The sequence below is a fragment of the Stenella coeruleoalba genome (genome assembly GCF_951394435.1).
Source record: "Stenella coeruleoalba genome assembly, chromosome: 7".
Classification (NCBI taxonomy): domain Eukaryota; kingdom Metazoa; phylum Chordata; class Mammalia; order Artiodactyla; family Delphinidae; genus Stenella; species Stenella coeruleoalba.
In genome coordinates, this window is record NC_137153.1 from 120,864,153 (window position 1) to 120,887,945 (window position 23,793).

Genomic DNA, 23,793 nt, shown 5'->3' on the forward strand with positions numbered 1-23,793 from the left:
TGGGTAGGAAGACGACCGCTAGGGGTGGCCAGGGGGTTGCTCAGATCTGGTGTGGATCTGGAGCCCGACCGCGGCCACGGAAGCCCTGCCGTGTGGGGAGGTGGGTTTTCAAGCCATATTTGGACAGGTTATGTAAAGAAAACGCCACTCAGACCTCACGTTCCGTTTATTGGTACCCGAGGGGCTGGGAGCTGCTTTTCCGGAGAGTCTCCCCTCCCACCCTCTAACGTTTTGCACGTTGGAGGAAGCCCTAAAGGAGATACTTAATTTTGGAGGGAATTCGAATTGGAAAGCCAGGCACCTAACGGGTGCTCATAAATGTCAGGTTCCTCCTTTTCCCTTCCCAGACCGGGAGGAGGCATCCCACTGTGACCGCTGGTCAACTGAGGGATGTGCTTGGAGATGCGGGGCATCGTCAGGCTGATGAGCTCTAGCCTGGAGGGTCCAGTACTGGCCCCGAAGGCTGGTGTGCGCCTCCAGGAAGCCCTGGCTAAACTCCATCTCTGCCTGGCTGCCCTCTGACTCCCAGTAGAGCGTCTGTTGCCCACGAAATGTCGTTGTCCTCAGGCTGTGGATATCCCGGATCTGGGAGGAAAGGGGCAGCCCCAAGGGACCGACCACAAATGATAATTAGCTAGCATTCACGAGCCCTTAATATACAAGGTATCATATACCCTGGGTCACATTTAATCCTCACACAACAGCCCTATCAGGAAGACACCATTATTCTGCCTAGGAAACTGAGGCTCAGAGAAGTTGTGCTCCTTCCCCAGGGACGCACAGCCAGGACGCCAGAGCTGGGATTTGAGTCCAGATTAGTTTGATTACAGAGGCCAGGCTGCCTCCTCCAGGGAGCTGATACCTTACAGATGCCAGTTCTCCCAGAACACATGAAAACCTCATCGGGGAGGGCTCGGCCCACTCTTCTGGCAAAATTATATCAGGGTCTAAAATCAGGCTTCAGTCCTGGGTGAACTGGCAGTCTACATTGGAAAAGGTCTCTTCTATTTCATTCTTGTAGGGAACTCAATAAGCATTTGTTGGTGAATAAGTGGAGGAAACTTCTCTCCCATTCTCTCACTAACGATTTTGAGGGGTTTGATCAGAAGTAAACTCAGTGGGTCCTATAGCCCAGCAACCCCCAGTCCCTGTCCCCAGAGATGGATGTCCAGAATTAGAGCAGAAATCATCCTGGTGGCCTCACCAAGATGTAGCTGGAATCTGTTCCCTCGGTTCTGGTGCCCGTGTCCATGGCCAGGGCACGGATGGCGATCCGGGCCTGTGGGGCCACGTCGATGAAGATTCGGCAGCCCCCCATGTTCCTCCCATCCGGACTCAATGATGGACTCACGATTTCACCCCGGGGTCCAAAGAGCTGCATGTCACATCCTGCAGGGGGAGAGCAGGCGTACAGACTGGGTGTGGACCACCTCCGGAACATAGGAGTCCCCCAGAGTGACCACTCTTGCCAGAGGCCAGGGCAGCAGGGCAGCCGGGGAGCAGTGGGGGATCAGTGTGGCACTGCGGTCAAGATCGGGGCTCCCAGGCAGAAGTCTCCACCGAACCCCATCTCTACCACTTCCCGGTTGTGTGACCCTAGGTGAAGGCTTTAAACGCTCCGCGCTTCAGTTCCTTCCTCCGTAAAGCGAAGGGAACGACAGCACACACGGGGCAGGGCAGTCTTTAAGAGGAATCAGCGAAGTCACACGTGCAAAAGTGCTTCATGCTGCACCCGCCCCAACCGGGGCAGCCCTTCCTGCCTGCGCCTCCTGGGCCTCCCTCAAAGCAGGTGCCTGCATGTGGGGAGGCTGGGAAGTGAGGAGTGATGACCAGGTAGGAGCTGGTGCCGATGCGCTGCACACTGAGGGGCAGAGGAAGAAGCCCCCCAGGGTCCCACTTCTCACCTGTGGCCTGGGGGGACCCCTAGGGAAGCCACCTTCAACAAGCTTGGGCTGTGGAAGAGGGCAAGCCCCCTGAAGCAACCTAGACAGCTCTCCGTGGATACGGATGGGCCCACGGGCTAGCAGGGCTCTCGGGGACGCCATCCTCCGCACGAGGTGTGCACGTGCACCCACGCCCTGCTGAGCGGAGGATGAGCCAGGAGGACAGTGCACCCAACAGGACTGAGGAAAGAGGCTCGCAGAAGGACCTTACAGGATCCTGAAGGACCTGCGTGCCGGGGCCAGGGTGTGGGGCCCCCGACGGCCTGAGTGAGGGAGTGAGGATGTCCGCCCATCTCGCGCAGGGCCCCAGAGAGGAAGGAACACCGTGCGCCTCCGGGACCTCGTCCTGATCGCACATGCAGGGATGGGGGTGTCGGGGGGTGTCCGGGAAGGCGCTGCTTTTCATTCTCAGTCAGCTCAGCTCCCTGTCTGCCTTGCCCGCTGGCCCGTCGGGACTGGCCCCGTTGGCAGCAGCACCCAGCCAGCCAGCCTCTGGGGAAGGCGGGGAGGCTCCAGGGCCTCGCCATACCTCGGTGGAAGGCTCCCGGGGCAGGCTGGCTCGAATACCGAAGCAGCACTCCGCCTCGCAGCTGCACAAGACGCTGCCTCACCACCAGCGTGTTGGCTTTGGAGCTGAAGGTCATGCCGGGCAGCTTCCTGCACATCTTCCTCCACGTGAGCCTCCCCCAAAGCAGCAGCATCTCCCCTGGGAAGTGGCAGTGAGGTGAGGACCCAGCACCCCGAGCCCAGGTCCTGACTCTCCCACTTGCTGGCTATGCGACTGTAAGGAACTGGACGTGTGATAATCTCTCCCAGCCTCAGCTTCCTCATCTGTGAAATGGGGACAACCGCACCCCAGTTATGAGCTGGCTGCGATGGTTACACATGGGGATGCACCTGGAGGATCCCCCCAGGAATGGGGCGCCCTGGCGTCACACTCACTGGCACCTAGCAGATCCTGTCACTGGCAATAGCTGCTCACGTGGCCCTAGACATACCGGCACTGCAGTTGAGGGAACTGTCGAGGACTCGGAGGGTCACCACCTCACCCAGGGGCCGCCCGATGGCCACTGCACAGTCTGCCCGCGCTGGGCCTCGCATGTCAATGGTTCCTGTCGGCTCAAGGTGCTGCCGGCCACAGGCGCCTGGAAAGAGGGCGGGAACTTCCAGGTGGGGTATCCCCAGCAGGGCAGGGCTGGGGGCTTTCCGTGCTGGGGAAGGAGACTGGGAGCTGGGGCGGCTGGCGTCCTCCTAGGCCCCGCCGGAAGCTTTCTCAGGCAAGGAGGGGGCTGCGTGGGCCAGAGCATCGCCACCCAAGGCAGACATGCCAGCAAGAGGGAGGCAGCGTGTACAGTGGGTCACACAGGCAGGGATTCTGACTCTGTGACACCCTCCCTTGATGATAATAAGTGAGCTTGCACTTTACCAGTGAGGAAGAGGCCCCCCTGAACCCGGCCTCCAAGCCCATCCCTTCAGCCCGACCGCACTCATCCCAGCGTCCCGGGCGCTGCAGCCACAGGACCACCCCCAGGAGGTCCCCACAAGGAGTACGGCCTGGCTCTCCCAAGTGAACATGCCTTTGCCCACACCTCTTGCAGCCAGTCAGCCGCCCAGACAGAAAGGAGGAAGGAACGTAACTGGACTCTGCTGGGCTTTCCTGGGGCCCGGGCGGGAGTCCTTGCGGCCGGGGAGCTGGGGAGAGGAGGTGGGCCTGGGGCTGGGGCCACTGCGGGGAAGCGGTGGCAGCTGTGGTCTGGCCAGGAGCAGTGGATTCCTCGTGGGGCACCAGGCTGGGTGTCCCCTGCCCTGCACAGGGCCCAGCCCAGCAGCCCCGCACCGTCACCGGCTTGGGCAAATGCTGGCAGAAGTCGGCTGGCACGGGCACCCGGGCCTGGGGTCCGAGGCAGGCGGCGTGCCGGCGCTGGATGCCATCCCCACACGAGACAGAGCACTGCCAGGAAAGATAGGAAGGAGTTGGGACTGACCCCGCTGAAGGGTGACAAGGACAGCGGCGACCACAGGCCGGGCAGGATCTGATATAATCTTTGCACAACACGGGAGGCGGGCATGGGTGTCCACGCTCCTCAGAGAAGTCACCTTGCAAGGATCACACGGGGAGGAGGGGCAGGGGTTCAAGCCCAGGTCTCTCCCCGTCGCCCTCGAGGTCTCTCTGCCCTGCAGCCCCTGGAGCGGGGAGCAGGCAGTGCGGCTTCACCCTTCCGCCCTCCATCACTCGTCACAGCCTGGTGTCCACCCTCCCCTCCCACCCCGCACTGCCCCACCCAAGGGATCAACTCCCCCGACCCAGATGCCCAGGGTCCTCCTGACGCAGGCAGCGGTGGCCATCTGCTTTGCCTCTTCTCCCTCCGCACCGTGAGTGAGCCCCTCTGCGGGGGACCTGGCCCTGTCTGACTTTGTCTCTCCAGCGCCTTGTGAGGTGCTGGGCACGGGGTGGCATTTGCTCATCTGTGGGGAGTTACCAGCCCTTCATCTTCTGGAGTCTTCAGACCTCAGGGCCTCTTAAGGCTTACCTGTCCCCCACGTCTCTAGGCCTTGCTATGTCTTCCATCTCTAGGTGCCCCGGCTGCCCTCTCCCCAAGAGACACAGCTCTCCCCCTGCTTTCAGGGGACCACAATGAATCAAAGCCCCCAAAGGTCCCCATGTGTGAGGACCCTCGGCCCGTGCACTCACCAGCCCCAGCTGCAGCACTTACCTGCATCCAGGCGCTGACGTGCCACCGGTAGGTGCAGTCGGCGATGATGCAGGGGATGCTGGCCTGCGGCCGCACCAGACCTACACAGGCCGCCCCATCCACCTCTGTGTCCTGGCCTTGGTCCAGCTGCACACAGGCCACCAAGCGCATGGCAGTGCCGAGACCACAGCTGGCTGAACATGGGCCAAGGGACGTGACCTTCCACCTGCAGGAAGAGAAGACCCCAGAGAGAGGCTAGGCTTCCCTGAAGGTGGCACTGCCCCGGTGGGCTCCATGGATGGCCAGCCAGGACAGGTTCCAAGGCCACTGGGATCCAGCAGTACAGCCCCTGCAACCCTCCTGGCTAGTCACAGGGCTGAGTGGCAAGGGAAAGGCTCTGCGGGAAAGAGAGCTCTTTTCCCTTAACAAGGTGCCCCCTTTCTTCCCCTTTATCACAGGACACCCGTGGACACCCAGCTGCTTGCTAGTCCGAGTAGCAGGGACAGGGGAGCAGTGACCCAGGATGAAGGAGAACAGATCTCCACATCAGTCAGTCCTGCCCATGTTAACTTATCATGTTTCAACAAACGATAATGACCGACAGTTTTCAGAGCCGAGACAGAAGGCAGGTAGGCCGCACTGGAGCCTGGAGCCCTAGAGTCCCCGCGCTATGCTGCCCTCCCGGCCCGTGATGCCCCCTCTCAAAAACACGCCTCTGTGGGCCTGGCGCTGTTCTAGACTCCGGGATACGGCCGTGAACCAGACCAAGTCGGCCGCCTCGCCCCGGCCCACCGTGGAGCATATATGGTTCTCTGCCTCGTGACATCTGGGGCCCATGTATGGGTCTTTCTCGTGGGGGCCATCTGCACAGCGTAGGACGTTTAGCAGTACCCCTGGCCTCCACCCACTAGATGCCAGCGGCAGCACTCCCCACCCCCAGTTGTGACAATTAGAATGTCACAGGGGGGACTTCCCTGGCAGTCCAGTGGTTAAGACCGCACACTTCCAGTGTAGGGGATACGGGTTCGAGCCCTGGTTGGGGAACTAAGATTTCACATGCTGTGGGGCACAGCCAAAAAAAAACCAAGTCCCAGGAAGGACCCCCCGCCTCTCTGTTACGGCACCCTGAGCGGAGCCTGGGAAGGGATGTCCAGAGCAGACACATTCAGGCAGCGGGAAAGGAGGTGCAAATGCCCTGAATCAGAAGCACTGCCTGGAATGTTCCGGAACATCAAGGAGGCCAGGGTGGCCACAGTGACGTTCCGGGGTAACCAGAGCTCCTGTGCGTGTGAAACTCCCATTAAAAAAAATCCCAGACCTTTTCCAATATGATGTGGGAAAATAAACGGGGTGCACATTTAAGCACAGGCAGGGAAATCAAGCGACACGGGTGTGGATGGTGAGCGGATCACAAAGCTAGAGCGATGAAAACAGTTTGACTTGGGGGTGGGAATAGGTGGGGGAAGTAAAACAACAGAGCCTGGTAGGAGCCTCGGCACAGACCCAACCCACACGAGAGTTTAAGATGCGATAAAGGGGGCACCTGGGGGGACGCAGCAAATGCTGTTGCTGGTCAGTGATTTGGAAAAGTAGTTTGCTCCCCGCCTTCGTGACTGACCCCAGGTAAATCACAGACGAGTTAAAGGTTTAAGGTAAATAAAGTCTTATCTGTAGTGGTGTATTTCTTTAAAACCAAGGAGACATATGAAGGAAACACGGAGATATGCTAGCATCTATTAAATCTGGTCGTGGGACAGGGGTGACTGTTACATTCTTTTCTGGATGCTTCTGTAGGATACAGAAGAGCACGGCATTATTTAAAATGCAAAATTACAAAGAAGAAACCACGGGAGAACTGTGAACAAGGCAGGTGAATATCTGCCCTTCCCTCTCGGGCTCCAGCCTGTCCCCGGACCCTACTGGTGTGAGCTGTCTGTCCCCGAGGCTTTGGCGGTGCTGTGCCCCAGCTGGACCACTCTCAGGCTCCACTCAGATGCCGCCTCTTCCACTGGGAAGTGCCCCTGCCCTCCCCACCCCGTCACCCCCATTAGAACCAACAGCACTGCCTGAGTTTGCTGGAGTGTCTTCTCTGACACCGAGTGCAGCCTGCCGGGTGGTCCTGTTTCCTGTGCCACCGAGCTGCCCTTTAACCCCCACGGGCCTGGCCCGGCGTCGGCACAGGCCAGGAGTTCAGGCTGCCTACTGCACACCCTGGGGCTGCTGACCTGGGCGGGCAGGGCTCTGGGCTGCAGGCCTCCTGCTGCTCCGGGCGAGGCAGCCCCTGGCACTGGGTGTCCGGCAGGATCTCCTCGGCCTTGTCCTCCCCGTGGGCCCGGGCGCAGTACAGGATCCTCTGCGCGACTCCTCCCCCACAGGTCACGCTGCAGGCCGCCAGCTGGTACCGCCACCTGGGGCAAACCAGAGTCGGGGGGACCCCGAGGAGTGGGGGGCTTCCCCTCACTTCCCCAGACTGGAAAGGGCCTGGAAAGGTTCTCTTTCCAGGGGTCACTTCTACGTCTCCACTGAGAGGCTCAGCGCAGTGGACAGAGAATGTTCAGAAGCCCCCATTTTACAGAAGGGGAAGCTGAGGTCGCAGCTGGAGAAAGCCCGCACGCAGCCATGAAGACCCAACGCAGCCAAAAATAAATTTATTTTTTTAAAAAAAAGAAGGGGAAGCTGAGGGTGGACGTGTCCAAAAAGCAGTGGGGGGAGGGGCAGGGCACCCAAGGGGCCCTGCCGAGATGTCTGTCTCCAGTGGGAGTCCTAGCTCCATCGTCACCTGAACCCCGCCCCTGCCGGCACTCCCAACCTTCCTTCCCACTGTGTTTGCCATGTCGCACCAACACCATCCAGCGTGAACTGTACGTCTCCCCCATCAATCTTATTTCTCATCTGTCTCTCCCTTGCCCCCAGCGTCTACTCCAGGAGGGCAGGGATGCCCGTCTGTCTTGTTCACTGCTGTGTCCCCTTGTGCCAGAACAGCACCTGGACATACTTAGTAGGTGCTCAGTAAAGAGCAAGTGATGAAAAAATGACCCATCAACCACCTGCGCCCTCAGCATCCCAGATCCCGTGCGATGCACGTCACACACTTTAAAAGCCCTACAGTCTTCCGGGCACCAATACAATCCGCTCCTGCAGGTGAGGACGCCAAGGGTCACGAGCTTAACGGGAGGTGATGATGCCACCTCCAAGAATGCCCGCCTAGGACCACCTGTCTCCTTGGGAAGGGACCCACCTGGCAGGGCAGGGCTCTGGGCTGCAGTCCTCGAGGGGCCTGGGCCGGGGCACCGGCCAGCACTTGGAATGAGGCAGGGAGACAAAGCGGCCTTGGTCCAACCTCACACAGCGGACAGCCAGTGGCACCTGCCCCCCTCCACAGGTCACGGGGCACGGTGCCAAGGCTCGGGTCTCCCACCTGTAGGAAGGAAAGGCCAGTGCTCCGTAGGTAGCCACAGCCAGGGTAAGACTCCTTCCTCCCTGGGGGACCCAGACTGCTGCCCCTCCGCACGGTCTCCCTCCCCCGGACTCACCAAGCCGGGCACGGGGCAGCCTGGCAGACCTCCTGCCGGCTCCCAGGCTTGCTTGCCAGGCCACACAGCTCTTCCCGGACGGGTGTCCTGAGGGCAGAGTCCATGCACACGAAACGCAGCTCCATCAGGCCTGCTGGGAGGAAGGAGGGACCCCGTGCCCCAAGAGGGGGGCTCAGCATGGACCATGGGTGCCCCACTCTGAAGAGCTCTAGCAGACGAGGCCCACGTGGATCTGAGTCTCGGCTCTTTCACTTAGCAGCTGTGTGACCTTGGACAAGTGACTTAACCTCTCTGAGCCTCAGGTTTTTCATCTAACGGTGCCTGACTTGGAGGACTATTTATAAAGATTTTTCAAGGGGAGCTATACAGTGCCTGGTGCATAGTAGGGGCTCAAAAGTGGTAACTGCTCTTATAACTTGAGGGGCATTATAACAGTTGCTATATGAAAATCTGTTACTGTGTTTATCACCAACATGTTATTAGGACCGTGTCCTTGCATCTCTCTGCAAAAGTATCCTCAAAAGAAATCTCTGGCCTCAATTCTAAACATGCTGGAGTTTACCTGAGCAAGTGATTAGGGGTTTAGTTTGCTTATTTATTTATTTACTTATTTACTTATGCCACACAGCTTGTGGGATTTTAGTTCCCTGACCAGAGATTGAATCCGGGCCATGGCAGTGAAAGTGCTGAGTCCTAACCCCTGGACCGCCAGGGAGTTCCCAGGGTTTTAGTTGAAAACACCGTGTATCTTAAAATTAATTTTGTTTCTCTGGGTTGGCCTCCAGGAAGCTCAGAGCTAAGTTTGGGCCCATCTTAGACCTTAAGAACACGCTCTTGGATGCCAATACGGCCAGGTTTTATCCTCACTTCCTACCTTCCAGCCGGTCAGTGAGCACATTCGTGTGGCTGTCCGTACTTGGCCCCGATCTCCTTGCTTATAATGTCATGTTCTTGTGTAGCTGGATTTTTTTGTAAGCCACCTCAAATGCTTTTTTTAGAATTAGCTGACCCTCAGGGGCGTTGGGGTCCTCACCTTGACCACAGGAGACGGAGCACGGTCCCGCCAAGGGAGTCCACACGTGTGTGGCATGAGCCTCTGGCCTGGCACTGCCCGCTGGGGATGCAGCATTCTCCCCTGCAGACGGGGCATCTGACTGCAGAGGGCAAGCAGCAAGGTGGTGGGTCTGGGCTTCCCATCTCCACACCTCTGGGCACCTGGCCCTCCACTCCCACCTACCCCAATCTCTTCAGGAGAGAACAGAAGTGGTTACCAGCACCCCAAAGGCCTCGCCTCCCCGCTGCTCCTTTCCCGGGAAGCCTGCTTCCTGGCCTGCAGGGGATGCCCTCAACACACGCCCCACCTTGGCCTCTGCGTCAGCATCAGTGGTCAGCGCGGGGCACAGCCGCGCTGGGGCTCTGGAGCCAGAGCTGCAGGCACGCTTGACCCTGCCGTCCCCACCAGCCGGGGGCGGGGCACGGGGATAGGATCGGCCGGCACCCTTGTCCGAAAGTAACGTCACCCAGCCTGAGCCCATGGACGCAGGCAGGAGCGTGGCAGCGTCTCTGCGCAGCAGACAACTGACAGCATTCCATCAGGGTCTGCATTGCTCAGCCTGCTTGCCAGCGGGAAGGGGCCTGCCCAGCAGCTCTGAGATCTGTCTCTAGGGTTGTCCTCTGCCCAGGGCCTCCCGAGGACAGCAGCCCTACACAGGGCAGTCTTCTAGCACCGGCAGGAGGCCAGTGGTAACCAGTGCTCTCCATTCTCCAGTGCCCAGGATACTCACATGGCCCCAGCCCGGAGGACATGACACCTCGATACAGGGCTCAAGGGCAGGCGGCTTCTCGTCTGCGGAGCAGGGCCCAGCAGTTGCTGGCGCCCCCATGCCATCTGCCCCCTGCACACACGTCGTGTTCTGCATGGCCGGATCTGTTCCACAGGCCGACGAGCACGCATCCGGCATCTCCCTGAGGACGGCACAAGACAGCCATTAGGCCCTGCCTCTGCTCCTGGGGCGGAGAGGTAGGGAACCTGCTCCCCCATACCCAAGAGCCCAAAGGGGGATCCCCGCCGAAAGGCAGAAGCCAGGGGCCTTTCCCTGAAGCCTGGATGAACGGCTGCTGGCCCTCCACTCGGCACCCAGGGTGCAATGACACCGGCCCTGACCCTCCCGCCTTCCAGAGGCAAAGGTGGGCCTCCAACCAGACAACCTAGCAGGTGCTGGGAAACAGGGGCCAGATGCAGTCGATCACCAGTTCAGGGACAGCAAATGCATCTCCCGTGGCAGCCTTGAGAGGTGGCGGCTGCTTGGAGTGTTGTGTTGAGAAGGATTCTGAGGCACGATTGGCCCCCAGGAGGAAAGAGTGGTGACTGCTACGTCTGCCACGGATGCGGGGCGTGTGGGGGAAGACGCCCAGAGCCACGTGTGGACCACCAGTGACCTAGGCCACCTCCCTCCCCACTGGACAATACTGGGGCCCGGAGAGGGAGAGGACTTGCCCGGGCCACCCAGGCAGTTAGCAGCAAATCAGAATGATATGCCTCTATCAGCTGGGACACTGTGGAAATGACAATAGCAGTGACAAAGTGACATGTATTGCTTTACATCCGTGGTTTTGCTTGATCCTCGCAGCCCTCCACGAGCAGAGACTTGGAAGTTCAGAGGCGGAAATGGCCAGTCCAGGGCCTCCGGGATAGGAGGTGATTCCAAGGTCGGCACTCACCCAGGGTGGTGGGACTTGGCCAGAGGCCTCAGGAAAAGGGGACACTCAGAAGGGGCAGGGCTCAGCTCAGGGATAAGCCCTGCCAGGGAGACTCTGCCTGGACCTGCCTGGATCCGTGCTCACCTCCGGGGGCAGGGCTGGGGATTGCAGGTCTCCACGGCCGCTGGCTGCTGGGCCAGCGCTCTGCACCGGGAGTAGGGCACCGTCCTCAGGAGGCCGCCCTGGGCCTCCACGCAGCGCACCACCCGCTCCCGCAGGCCCCCTCCGCAGGAGGCACTGCATGGGCCGAAGTCTCCGGCCGCCCAGCTGAGGAGAGGAACAGAGCATCGGGCCCCTGGCCGGGTCCCCAGGCTGGCTCAGGGGCGGGGGCGGGAGGCTGGCAGGTCTGTCTAGGCGAGTCACTTCCCAGGCCTGGCTTGGGCCCACTGTCCCTTCAGGTACCTGGACACCGCGCAGGTACAGGCAGCCCAGCCCTCCACCTCTCCAGGTGTCCCCAAGCTGCACCTGAGCCTGGGGACCACTGTCTAAAAGTGCCTGTGGGCGGCTGCCCCAGCCCTGCCCCCAACAGGGACGGCTCTGTGCCTAGCCCTGTGCTCCTGCCAGGGGGTGGGCCCCTCCCTCAGCCTCCCAGGCGGGGCGGTCACCCCCCTGGAGCGGTGAGCGCCTGAGCCCCAGGCACACTCACGACGGGGGACAGGGTACGGAGGTACATGACTCGGACCACGCCGCCGGCTGCCGGCTCCCTGCGCACCGGGCAGCCTCCACCCACTCGTTCGCTGCCTGGTCCCGACAGCTGTGGGTCACCCAGCGCAGCCCTGCGGGGAGAGAGGGGGGCTAGACCACCTCCGTGCGGGGAGCAAACCAGGCTTTCAGGCGAGCCCTGCCCCGGGCCTCACCTGCCCCACAGCTCACCGAGCAGGCCCCCCGCACGGGAGCCCACGCCCAGGCCGGCCGACGCTTGGGCTGGAAGTAGGTGAAGGTGATGTCTGGGCGGGCGAGGCTGCCATACTCCTCACCGTAGCGCCTGTAAACCTGCACGAGACACACGGAGAGCCGGGGCCAGTCCAGCGGGCTGTCTGAGGGCCACTGTCACGGCCACCTCCTCCGGGAAGCCTTCGATATTTCATTCCTCCATCTCTATACTCTTTCCCTCGGCAAGCCATCACCGACACTGACCCCACGCCACGCTTCGAGGACGGCCCGGTGACCAGGACGCTGCCCCAGGCTCACAGTGGGGTGGGGGAGGGTGGGCTGGTGGTAGGTGTGGGGATAGAGGTTCGCACAGGGGATTATGGGAGCACGAAGAAGGTGCTGAGGTTGACCAGGGTGCAGGGAGGCGTGGAGGCGGGTGAAGGGGTGTTCCAGCAGAGGGGAGCCCAGCCCCAGCCTGGTGTGAGACCAGCACAGCTCGGGCTTCTGCAGCAGGAGATGAGACCCAGAGGTGGGCAGGAAGGGGCTGGATCAGGGGCCCTGTAGCTGTCTGGCAGCTTGGCCTCGAGCCTGAGGACACAGAGAGTTAAGGAAGAGTGTCCAGCAGGGAGCCTGGGTCTGTCCGTACTTCAGGAGGGTCACTGGGTCCTGTGAGGGGCCAGTCTGGTGGGCAGAGGCCAGGAGGACGCCCCCAAGGTTCCAGCATCTACTCCCACAACACCTCATCTGGCCACCCGTCACAGTCCTCTGCTAAAATGCGGGTTCTTGGCACACACACACCCCACAGCAGGTCCTGGTTGAGTGTCTCTGAGAGGGGCCCCGGAATCTGTATTTTTTATCCTCACCGCAAAGGATGACAACAGAGCTGCTTGACACCCAGCCCTTGGAACAGCGTTCCCAGGGGCGGGGAGGTGGGTGAACTGGGCCACGTGGGGAGGTGGGGAAGTGGTTAACTGTTCACTGGTGGGGCTCGCTCTGGCCTGGCCTGGACTTCTGGGGGAGCCCCTGCTGCCTCCCCAGCCGTGGGAGCAGAGGGTGGGGCTGCTAGACCAAAGTGAGGGGCCGTGGAGACTTGGACTCCCCCACAAAGGCTGTCAAGGGCTATTTCAACGTCCACTACTTCCCGTCCTCCCTCCAGCACCTTCCTCAGCAAAGCACACGAGGCGCCGCTTGCAGACGAGGTTACAGCGTGCGGGACACACCCAAGCACAGCCGGGGCTCCCAAAGAAACAGCGAGGACCCACATGCACCCAGAGCTGCCCCTGGGCCAGGGCCTGCCGCCCACGCTGCCCGCCCACGACCCCAGGAGGCGGGACTGCCATCTGGCCCCCACTCTGCAGATGAAGATCTGGGGAACCCAGCATCCCCGCCAGAGGACAGCGAAGCGCGGGAAGGGGATATTCAGGCTCCAGTTCCGGCCCTCACAGTGCCCGCCCCTTTGTCCCGGAACTTCTGGGTGTCTCATGCCCGCTGCTAGGATGGGGCCTTGGGCACTTGGAGAGGCGAGTCCGCACGCACTTATGCAGCCTGGCCACCCTCCGTGTGCACGTGTGGGGCACCAGACAGTCTGCCAAGCGCTTGCTGTGCGTCGTTTTGAAGAAAAAACAAACGCATCTTCACGTCACGTAGGTCGGCTTAGTCTCATTTTGCAGACGGGGAAACTGAGGCTCAGAAAATTAAGTCTTTTGTCCAAGTTTGTGCAGAGCCAGGATCTGAACTCTGGGCTGAGTCCCTAGCCTGGGCTCTTGACCCCTGGGTCACCCTGCTTCCAGCTCTCGGGCTGCCTCTGCTCCTCTTGCATTAGATGCCCCCACGGTGGGTCTCTAATCTGGGCACTGGCCCAACCAGCCTCCCCCACAGTCTCGTGCCCCCCACCCTCCTTCGTCCGGGTCTGACGTAGCCCGACCCCAACTCCGCCCTACACAGACCCCCAGCAGCTCCCCAGGCCCCCAGGAGGAAGCCTGAACTCCTCACACGGCCAGCAAGGCCCCTCCAGGTCTGCCTGGCCCTCCAGCCTCCTCACCTGGAGGGTCCCCTTCCTCCCTCCCTCCTAAGCACCTCTCCTGGGCACGCACTGCTCGCTCAAGACACTCCCCTCCCTGCTCGGCCTGCAGCGTCAGCTCATCTCAGACCTCGGCAGCACAGCCCCTGTCCCGGGAAGCCCCCGACCCCTGCACAGGGCTCTCCCTCTGACCCACTCCCAGCACGCCAGAACTCCCGTGGGCTCTGAGCACGGGGACCCCAGGCCCCCCGGCGGCCGCCGAGAGAATGAAGAGGTGTGCGTCTGAGCTGACGGACCAGCGGACGCCAGGGGGAGGCCCCCGGTCACCTGGATCTCCATGTCGTCCTGGGTGGGGCCCTGGATGCGGATCTCCTCCAGGCGGGGCAGCCGGTCCTCAGTCAGGGTCACTTTGTACTGGATGCGGCTGTCCTCCAGGAGGGAGGGGTAGGTGGTGCTGGGAGAGATGCTCGCATTTCCGGCCACGACGTAGCGCCCACGGATCCTCACTGCTGTTGGGGGAGGGGCCATCAGCACCACAGAGAACCCCCACCTCCCACCGTGGGAGCCAGCACCGCGCCCCTCACAGACAGGTCCTGTTTAAGGAGAGGTGACAACTGGGCCAACGGGGCATGACTTCCACGGCCGCACCTGCCACTCCCGCCCCAGGATCCCCAGCCTTCCCGGGGAGCAGGTCCTCCTGGTATCCCACGCTCTGAACAGGGTGTCTGACCACGGGAGGCTCCCCACGCGGTGACTCTGTGCCTCTTCCTGGAACCTGGTGAGTGCCGTGGACCTGCTCCCTCACCAAGTGCACTCACACCCCACTCTACGGGGGCTCAAGGACCCCAGGGCAAGCACCCCACCCCAGATTCCAAGGTCAGGACAGGGCGCCCCCTGGAAATAAAGCCCCACAGCGGCGTTAAGTAAAGAGGTCAGCCTTGCCCAGAGACAGGTCTGACCTGCGCCCTGTGTCTGACCTGACCCAGACCGTCTTTGTTTAGGGTGGGAGCTGGCCACGCCAGAAAGACCAAACACATGGCTTAGGGTGGCGGCCTTGAGTCACCAAGCCTCCGCCAACCTGAAGACTGAGATCGTCCAGGGGGCGATCAATCCATCCCCTAATCGTGTCTACATAACGGAGCCCCATAGCACCTGGACCCTGAGCTCAGGAGAGCTCCCAGAGTAGGCGGTACACCGTGCGTGTGGTCGCTTTTGAGCTGGACACGGCGCCCTCCCTGGCGCTGCCCTAGCATCTCTTCCTTTGGCTGCTTTTATTTTGTATCCTTCCCCTGTAATAAGCTGTAACGGTGAGCGTAACAGCTCTCAGAGTTCTGGGAGTCCTCCCAGCGAGTCGTCCAACGGACGGCAGCTTGGGGAGCACCCGAACTTGCAGGTGGCATCAGAAGTGACGGCACGTTGGGGCTGCGCCCTCGACCTTCACGGTCTGGTTAACTCCTGTGGGCGTCCTCTGGCCAACTCACCCAGGTGCGTGAAGAGAGGCCTGTGGTTGATGACGTATATGCTGGTCAGGTTGGGGGTAATGGTCAGGAATGTGACATACTCTAGGAGGAAGCGGGGGGGGAGGGGTGGTCTCAGGTCACTTAGGTCACAGTCAAAGGGAGCAGATTTCAGCGCCAGAGGGAGGTGGGACTCAACTCCTCGACTGACTTTGCAAAAGACCTGACCTGTTCTATAAATGGATCAAAGTCAAGGATTTTCCGAGCATAAGGTCCCTCCTGCTAAGAGTCCTTGAGCAGGAGAGGAGAGGACAGCCCACCACAGATTTCCCAACGTCTGTATTTTTTCTGCACCACAGGTACACGGAGCAACCATTACCGATATGCCGCAACCCCAGCAGGGGCCTCATCACCAAAAGCTGAGCCTCATGGGGAGGCTGGCAGAGAGGAACGCGGAGGCTGAGGCCGCTAAGAGGGCCCAGGGCTGAGCCAGAGTGCGGGCCCCGCCACCCAGGCAGCCGGCACCCAGGCTCTGGGCTGTGGGGTTTCTTGGAGGCTGGGGGGAACCGGCCCTTCACCCCCAGGGAGGGCCCTACCTCTGGCTCTCCCGGCCGTGAAAGAGCCGTTCTGAGGACGGCACGTGCTGTTGTCCCCGCCACACACCTGGCACACATCTCGCACCTGCCCGGAGGCCATCCTGCCGTCACAGCCAAACATCTGAGCAAAGGAGAGTGGCAGGTGAGACCCGGGTGACGTCATGGGACGGTGCTGGCCCACTGACACCCACAGCTCTGAGGTTCACACAACCAAATGGGGCATTTCTGCAGCTTCTGACATCTGTGCAGGAGGCAAGCTGAAATGACTTGTCCAAGGTCACAGCAAGGCTCTTGACCCCAAGCTCGGCCCTGTATCCCAGCATCACCCAGTGCAGACTCTACTGCAGCTTCACGGGGGCAGCACCCCCCAGACCTGACCCCTCGAAGGCCCCTTAGCATCTTGGTTTCTGATGCGAGAGGCCTCGGGGCCACAGTGGATAGAAGGGCACCTCCACTGCCCGAGCACGCCTACCTTGCAGCTGCCCGACACGCACAGGCTCAGGGTCCCATCCTCCTGAGGGCTGCTTGGCACACACCGTGTCCCATCCAGGAAACTGTCCCCACGCCTCACAATGAAGCTCTCGCCAATGGCCCGGCACAGATATCTACACAGAGCGTCCCCTGGGAAAGCAGAAGGACAAGAAACCCGGATGGGAGGGTGGCAGGGAGCAGGGAGGGCAGTGACCCTGTGAAACACGATCCAGGTGGGCCCTCACCGACCCCCGAGCGCCATCCCGCTTCGCTCTCTGCATTTGAGGCCAGGTTTCTATTTCCCACCTGTCCTGCCTCCTGAGGCAGTAATCACACGGCGATGTAATAAAAGTTACTGAATTACGAGCCAGGGAGCACGCTCGGGGCTTCCCCTGTGCCATCGCACTGACTCCTGCCAGCAATGCTGGCAGCAAGCTACGCCTCTTACCTCCATTTTGCAGATGGGGAAACCGAGACTCAGAGATGAGAAGTCGTGGCCTGACCTGCTAGCCAGGGTGGGAGGCGTGACATGTCTGATGCAGGGCCGAAGCCTGCTCTCAACAGCATCAGAGGGATGGTGGGTCTCCCCCAACGACTCTCCCTGCCCCGGGGTCTCAGGCCTGGCTCGCCCCGGCACCCCCCGGGACCCACCTCGACTGTACTGCTCGGCCGTGCCCCAGCGGTAGAAGGAGGTGCTGCCCGGGGAGAGGCGCAGGGGCTCCCCGTTGGTCTGCGCGCACTGCTCCGACATGAACTCCAGCTGGGTCTTCTCGCAGGCCTGGTGGAAGGAGGCAGAGGACGGGCACGGGAGGGGCCGGGGCAGGGGGCCCGGAGCAGGGGGCTCAGGCAGGGAACCCTCGCCCCGGGAGACAGCAAGGCCCCCGGCAGTGCGAGGGCCAAGACGTGGGCTGGAGCCCAGCTCCTGGCTGCACCAGTTCCCTGCTCTGTAAAGTGGGGATGTCGAGCCTTCCTCCGCTGATGGGGGCCTACCACCCAGCAACGCAGAGGAAAGCCAGGCAAACAGCACTGCGGGCGGGAGGCCCCAACTTCAGAAAACGGGGCTGAGTATGTGTATTCGCTATGTCTGCACCTCCAGAGGCAGGTAATTGGAAAAGTCACAGGAGTCAAGAGCAAAGGGCTTCCGCACAAGAACCTCCGCGGGCGGGCGTCCTGGCCTTTTTTGCACTGGAGTCAAGAGGAAAAGAATCCGAGTGGCCCTGCCGAGTAGGTGCGGGGACCACGGCTGCCCTCCTTGCAGGCCTGGCCCTCCCCCACCCCAGGCAAGGACTCCTTTCTCCTGGTCTGGGGAGGCCTCGGAGTCTGCCTGGAGAAGGTGGGGGCGGGGGGGGGGAGGGAGGGTCTCAACACGTGCAGATCTTGAGTCAAGGCCAGAGGAATCACTCCACGCCTTCACACCCACTCTGATGGCCGTGTGGGAAACACAGGTAAGTGCTGGAGAGGGTGTGGAGAAATTGGACGCCTCGCACGTTGCTGGTGGGGAGGCCAAATGGTTCAGCTGCTGTGGGAAATGGCTCAGAGGTTCCTCAAGGACTTAAACGTAGAATCCCCATGGGATCTGGCAATTCCACTTTGAGGTGTACACCCGAAAGAGTGAAAAGCTGGCGCTCAAAAAATCCACGGGGCTTCCCTGGGGGTGCAGTGGTTGAGTCCGCCTGCCGATGCAGGGGACACAGGTTCGTGCCCTGGTCCGGGAGGATCCCACGTGCCGCGGAGCGGCTGGGCCCGTGAGCCATGGCCTCTGAGCCTGCGCGTCCGGAGCCTGTGCTCTGCAGCAGGAGAGGCCACAGCAGTGAGAGGCCCGCGTACCGCAAAAAAAAAAAAAAAAAAAAAGTCCACGTACGCACATATTCATTAGCGGCACTATTCCCAACAACCAAAGACGGAAACAGCCCCAATGTACGGACAAATGGACAATGGATGAACAGATGAGCGAGATGTGGTCCATCCATCCAGTGGAATACTATTCAGCCATAAAAAGGAGTGAAGTTCTGGATGGGAGGGAGGTTCTAGAGGGAGGGGATATATGTATACGTATAGTTGATTCACTGTGTTGTACGGCAGAAACTAATACAACATTGTAAAGCAACCATAACCCAACAAAAAAATAAGAAAATATAAGAAGAAAAGAATAGGGACTTCCCTGGTGGCGCAGTGGTTGAGAGTCTGCCTGCCAATGCAGGGGACACGGGTTCGAGCCCTGGTCCGGGAAGATCCCATATGCCGCGGAGCAACTAAGCCCGTGAGCCACGAGTACTGAGTCTGTGCTCTAGAGCCCACGAGCCACAACTACTGAGCCCGCGAGCCACAACTACTGAAGCCCGCGTGCCTAGAGCCCGTGCTCTGCAACGAGAGAAGCCACCGCAATGAGAAGCCCATGCACCGCGGCGAAGAGTAGCCCCCGCTCGCCGCAACTAGAGAAAGCCTGCACGCAGCAACAAAGACCCAACGCAGCCAAAAATAAATAAATAAAGTAAATAAATTTATAAAAAATAAATAAGAATAAACCGTAAAAAAAGAAAAAGGAGTGAAGCTCTGATACATGGTACATGGCTGAACCTCGAAAACAACACGGTGAGTGAGAGAAGCCAGCCGCAAAAAGTCACATATCGTATGATTCCACTTATATGAAATGTCCAGCGTAGGTAAATCCACAGAGGTAGAAAGTAGGCTGCTGGTTGGCGGGCGCTGGGAGAGGCGGCACGGGAGCGGCTGCTTGATGCGCACGGGGTTCTACTCTGGGGTGACGGAAATGGTTTGGAACTCGATGGAGGTGGTGGTTGCATGATATTGTGAATGTACTTCGTGCTCCTGAACTACACAGTTTCAGATGGTTGATTTTACGCTAGGTGAAATTCACCTGAACTTATAACTAAAAGAATCGCCCGTGCTCTCGCGGTAGTGGACTTGGCTGCCGGAGAGGAGGGTCGTTCTCAGCGCAGAAACGGGCAGCCCTGCAGGGCAGTGGCATCCAGGGAGGGAGGGGGACTCTTCAGGGCGGCTGCTTTCAGGGGTGGGACCCTCCCGGTGAATGCACAGTGGTCCCAGGGCAGGTATTAATAGCATCACCTTCACTCTCAAAACGCCGTATGTGAACCACAAGTGACAGCCGCCCTGGCCCTTGGGCTCCTCCAACGGCACCCCCTCACCCTGCCCGGGAAGCAGGCCTACCTGGCTGTTGCACATCTCGGCCTGGAGGTCAGCACCTACGCACGCACGCCCCCCAAACGCAGGTCTGAAAATGCCCACGAGACACGGGTGAGAGGAGGGTGACCCCCAGCCCCCCGCCAGGGAACGCGGAGCAGCCACCCCCCGACCCACAGACAGAGCCCTCCACGCGGCACCTGGGGTTGCTGCACTGCCGCCTCCTGGTGACCACACCTCCTCCGCAGGAGCGGGAGCAAGGACTGGCCGGACCCCAGCTAGACCAGTGCCCGTGCACCGCCCCCACGGGGGCCAGCTCCGCCAGGGAGCGGCAGTGCCCCTTGGAGCACCACTGCAAGAGAAGGACGGAACCACGTTCTACACCCAGGGCATCCCACACCCACAGGACCGCACACCCAGGGCATCCCACACCCACAGGTGCCCACACCCAGGGCATCCCACACCCACAGGACCGCACACCCAGGGCATCCCACACCCACAGGACCCCACACCCAGGGCATCCCACACCCACAGGACCCCACACCCAGGGCATCCCACACCCACAGGACCGCACACCCAGGGCATCCCACACCCACAGGACCCCACACCCAGGGCATCCCACACCCACAGGACCCCACACCCAGGGCATCCCACACCCACAGGACCCCACACCCAGGGCATCCCAGACCCACAGGTGCCCACACCCAGGGCATCCCACACCCACAGGACCGCACACCCAGGGCATCCCGCACCCACAGAACCCCACACACAGGGCATCCCACACCCACAGGTACACCCCCCACAAACACACGCACACACACGCACTGGACCCCCATCCGGCTCTGGAGCCAGGGCTAAATAGAAGAGGGCAGAGCCCCTCCCGCAGGACAGGGACTGGAGGAAGGGCTGGCCATGCAGGGCAGAAGGGAGGGCAGGGGCACTGGGCCGGGAGCAGGACGTCAGGTGGCCGCTGCAGGCCGGCAGGGGGCGGGGGGGTGGTCACGCAGCCACGGGAAAACTTTGCCTCCTCTGGGTGGCGGGCGACAACCCAATCCCTGTCTCCAGGCAGCCACACCGGGCCCAGGGTGGCCGTCCCTCAAGCGCCCGCTCTCTCTGGAACAGCGAGGAGGTTGACGGGGCAGGCCAGATGCCCCGCCCGCCCCGGCAGAGTCAGGCGCAAGCCTTCGCCGTTAGCTGTTATGAACCGCCTGCAGAGGGTGCACGCAGGCATCCTGCTGCCCACCTGTCCTGACGGGACCCAGAACAGCTCCAGGGCCCTAAGCCCCTGCTTCCTGAGGTCCTCCTGTCTCCCACCCCAGGGTGAGGGCTGCAGGCTCAGGTCTGCGTGAGCGTGTGTGAGCGTGCACACACGCACACGCGCGCGCGCGCGCGCACACACACACACACACACACGCTCACACGCTCCTCCAGTCCCCGCTCTGACCTTCCCCGCGCCACACTCTGTCCCATCCAGGACAGGAATAAGGAGGCGGCTACAGCTGCTTTGGTCCAGGGGGTCTGTGTGGCAGAAGAGAGCCTGGCACATGTCCTAAGAGGGGAGACAGATGGCCAGCCGAGGGGCCACCAGGGCCTGGGGGTCAGTGTCCGGCCATCACTGCCCCTCCCAGACCACAGCACACGGTGACACAGCCAGCTCCCTGGGCAGTGGTGGGGGGAGAGGACAGCCGCGGAGGACTCCTCCACCAGGACAGGGACAGTGCCCAGGGCCCACAAAAATGTTTTCATCTCTTTTAAAACCAGGAGAAAAAAGATGATCTTCTAGATCAGAAAGAATATGCTAATACATAACATTAACACTGCATTTATAAGGACACACGTAAAGTTCTATATCTCACGAAAACACTAAGATATAATTCCTAATGTTTTACGAGGGGGAAGGGGCTCACCAAGGCGAAAGTGCCTGCAAGTCCTGTGCGGTCCTGGGAAGGGGGTCTGCCTGCCCCCCTTCAGCTCCCCTCCCACTGCCAGCTCCCACCCCGGCCGTAGGGTTCAGCTCAGAGGTCACTTCCTCTGGGAAGCCCTCCAGCTCCCATCGGGTGGGAAGCCCTCGGTAACTGCCTAGGTAGGATCAAGGTTCACGGGCTCGGGGGCCCTATCGGGACCAGCTCTACCTAATTTGTGGGGCCTCGTCAAGAGGAAAACGTGGGCACCCTTGTTCAAAAGTTGAGAATTTCGAGCGGCACCGGACAGTCTGGGCCAGTGGGGTCTCACAGCGCGCAGGGGGCAGGAGCGGATAGAGGGATGCGGAGGGGCGGGGGGCGGGGGAGCGGTGCGCATCACCCACTGCTGGACTCACTAGGTGCTCCCTGCGGAAGGTGCAGGCGACCGCCGTCGGGCCGAAAGCGACGCGGCACTGCTCGTCGGCGCCGTAGTACAGGCCGGGGTGCGCCTCGGAAGGGCGCCCCGCGGGCTGGGACTGCGGCCCCGGCGAGTCCCACACGCAGCGCGCCCGTCCTGCGCTGCGACAAGGCCGCGGCTCAGGCCCGGGGCGGACAGCAGGTGGGCGCGGGATGGAGTAGGCGCGGGAAGCGGGGGCGTTTAAAGCGGCGGGTTCGGGTGGGCGAGGAAGGGCGTTCTCAGCCCGTGTGCCCCACCAAGAGCTGACCCTGGGCTAGGACAAGGCTCGAGCCTAGGGGAGGAGAGGGGGTGGAGGGGCAGATGCAGGGGGCGGGGGAGGGTGGAGAAGTGGGTCTGCGAGGGGATGGAAGTGGACAGGGGAGAACCGAGCGGTGGGCACAGGGGCGGGAGGCGACGGAAAGGAGGGAGGTGGCGCGCGGGCGGGATGGGCGCGGCCAGAGGGATGGGCTGGCGGGGGCGGGGCGGGGGCAGAGATGGAGGGGTGGACGCCGCGAGGAGGTGAGGGCGGGAGGGGTGGGCAGAGGCGGGATGTAGGAGTGCCTCCTGAGACGTGCTGGGAGCCCGTGGAGAGGTGGGCGCGGGGACGCCACGGAAGTGGGCACAGGGTTGAGGGCAGATGGAGGGGTGGGTCCGGGCACGGGAAGGAGGGGCGCTCGGGGAGGGGCGGTGCCGGGGGGCGGGGGGTGCAGCTACCTGAGCAGACTCAGCAGCTGCCGGCGGCTGCAGGGGGACCACGCCGGGCCCCCGCGGGCGGGCGCGGCGCCGTCGGAAGCCATCACGTGGCCGCTGGGCCCGCAGCCGCTGCCCGGCGCGCCGTCGTGCTCCAGGCCGAAGCTGCGGAGGCGGCGGCGCTGAGGCCGGCGGTGGCCAGGGTCCCCCCACCCTCGCAGGAGTCGCCCTGACCCCGCCACCAGCTAACCCGGCGGTGGGCCGCGTCGCGCAGGCGCCCAGCCTCAGTTTCCCTCCCGAGGGAGCGCTGGGCCGGCCCGGTGGCCCCCGCCTCTTTTGGCTAATACATATCAAAAGGCTTGAAAAATGTGCAGGCCAGACTCATCCGCGGTGTTCTGAGCTTGGGAGGCCATGGCTCGAGGGCCTTTGGGGCTCTACTGCTGACAGCTTTCTTGACCTGGGGGCGGCTCGGTGTGTGAAAAGCACCAACTGAATGTGTACTGGTGACGTGAAAAGGTCGGACCTCTGGCCAAAGTTTCTGCTCCCAGTGGAAGGCAATGGTTTTCAATTCCTCTTTCTCCTCCAAACAAGATAGATGGAGGAACTGTGATGGGTGGTGGGCCAGATGGGTGAGAGGTCAGACGGAGGGGCAGAGCTGAGAGCGAAGGTGCGCACCGTGGGCTGCTGTGGGGGTAGGAGCCCCAGCCTTGCCCGTGGAGGTGGGTGTGGGAACCCCTCAGCACTCTCGGGGTGGGGGGGCGAAAGGCCTGCGGGTGGGAGCGGGGCTGGTGGGCAAGGAAGTTAGACACCCACTTTTCACTTCAGGAGTCTCTGTACTCTGAATTTTTACAGCAAGCAGGTATATACTTTCATAATTAAAAGGCTAAAAATCAAAAAGGAAAGAAACCCTCCACTCCGGGTGAATAATACATAGCAGCACAGATTTGCCCGCAGAATGTATAGCAGTCGTAGCAGGAAGAGTCTGGAAACAACCTAAATATCTAACAAGAGGGGAGAATTAAGTAAATTCTGGTGCGTACGAAAAAAACCAACATATGTTTTAAGAGACTGTTTGGGAGAAATGTTTGGGATATATTGTTACATAAAAAAGCAGTTAACCAATATACAGCATACTCCCAAATTTACAAATAAAATATTATGTGTGTGTGTGTAAAGAAAAGATGGACGTTTTCTCTAAGTGGTGGGATTTGGGATAATTTTTGCAGCCGGCTTTTCC

At 61.2% G+C, this 23,793-nt stretch overlaps 1 protein-coding gene across 1 annotated transcript in view; it reads right to left on the reverse strand.

The window, feature by feature from the left end:
* Window positions 1-85: 85 nt before the first annotated feature.
* The window catches only part of ADAMTS13 (ADAM metallopeptidase with thrombospondin type 1 motif 13), a 32,027-nt gene continuing 8,319 nt past the window's right edge, over window positions 86-23,793 (reverse strand). The window contains exons 8-31 of the mRNA XM_079925580.1: window positions 22,581-22,721; window positions 21,826-21,988; window positions 20,953-21,057; window positions 19,709-19,860; window positions 19,536-19,599; window positions 16,998-17,124; window positions 16,348-16,496; window positions 15,876-15,996; window positions 15,304-15,384; window positions 14,150-14,331; window positions 11,787-11,922; window positions 11,576-11,705; window positions 11,014-11,196; window positions 9,954-10,134; window positions 9,203-9,323; window positions 8,170-8,299; window positions 7,875-8,054; window positions 6,862-7,044; window positions 4,658-4,862; window positions 3,582-3,894; window positions 2,942-3,088; window positions 2,473-2,649; window positions 1,205-1,389; window positions 86-585 (exon numbers count right to left, since the gene is read on the reverse strand). Coding sequence (XP_079781706.1) covers window positions 322-585; window positions 1,205-1,389; window positions 2,473-2,649; window positions 2,942-3,088; window positions 3,582-3,894; window positions 4,658-4,862; window positions 6,862-7,044; window positions 7,875-8,054; window positions 8,170-8,299; window positions 9,203-9,323; window positions 9,954-10,134; window positions 11,014-11,196; window positions 11,576-11,705; window positions 11,787-11,922; window positions 14,150-14,331; window positions 15,304-15,384; window positions 15,876-15,996; window positions 16,348-16,496; window positions 16,998-17,124; window positions 19,536-19,599; window positions 19,709-19,860; window positions 20,953-21,057; window positions 21,826-21,988; window positions 22,581-22,721 — 3,820 coding nt within the window. The 3' untranslated portion in view covers window positions 86-321. The remainder of the gene's footprint in view (window positions 586-1,204; window positions 1,390-2,472; window positions 2,650-2,941; window positions 3,089-3,581; window positions 3,895-4,657; window positions 4,863-6,861; window positions 7,045-7,874; window positions 8,055-8,169; window positions 8,300-9,202; window positions 9,324-9,953; window positions 10,135-11,013; window positions 11,197-11,575; window positions 11,706-11,786; window positions 11,923-14,149; window positions 14,332-15,303; window positions 15,385-15,875; window positions 15,997-16,347; window positions 16,497-16,997; window positions 17,125-19,535; window positions 19,600-19,708; window positions 19,861-20,952; window positions 21,058-21,825; window positions 21,989-22,580; window positions 22,722-23,793) is intronic.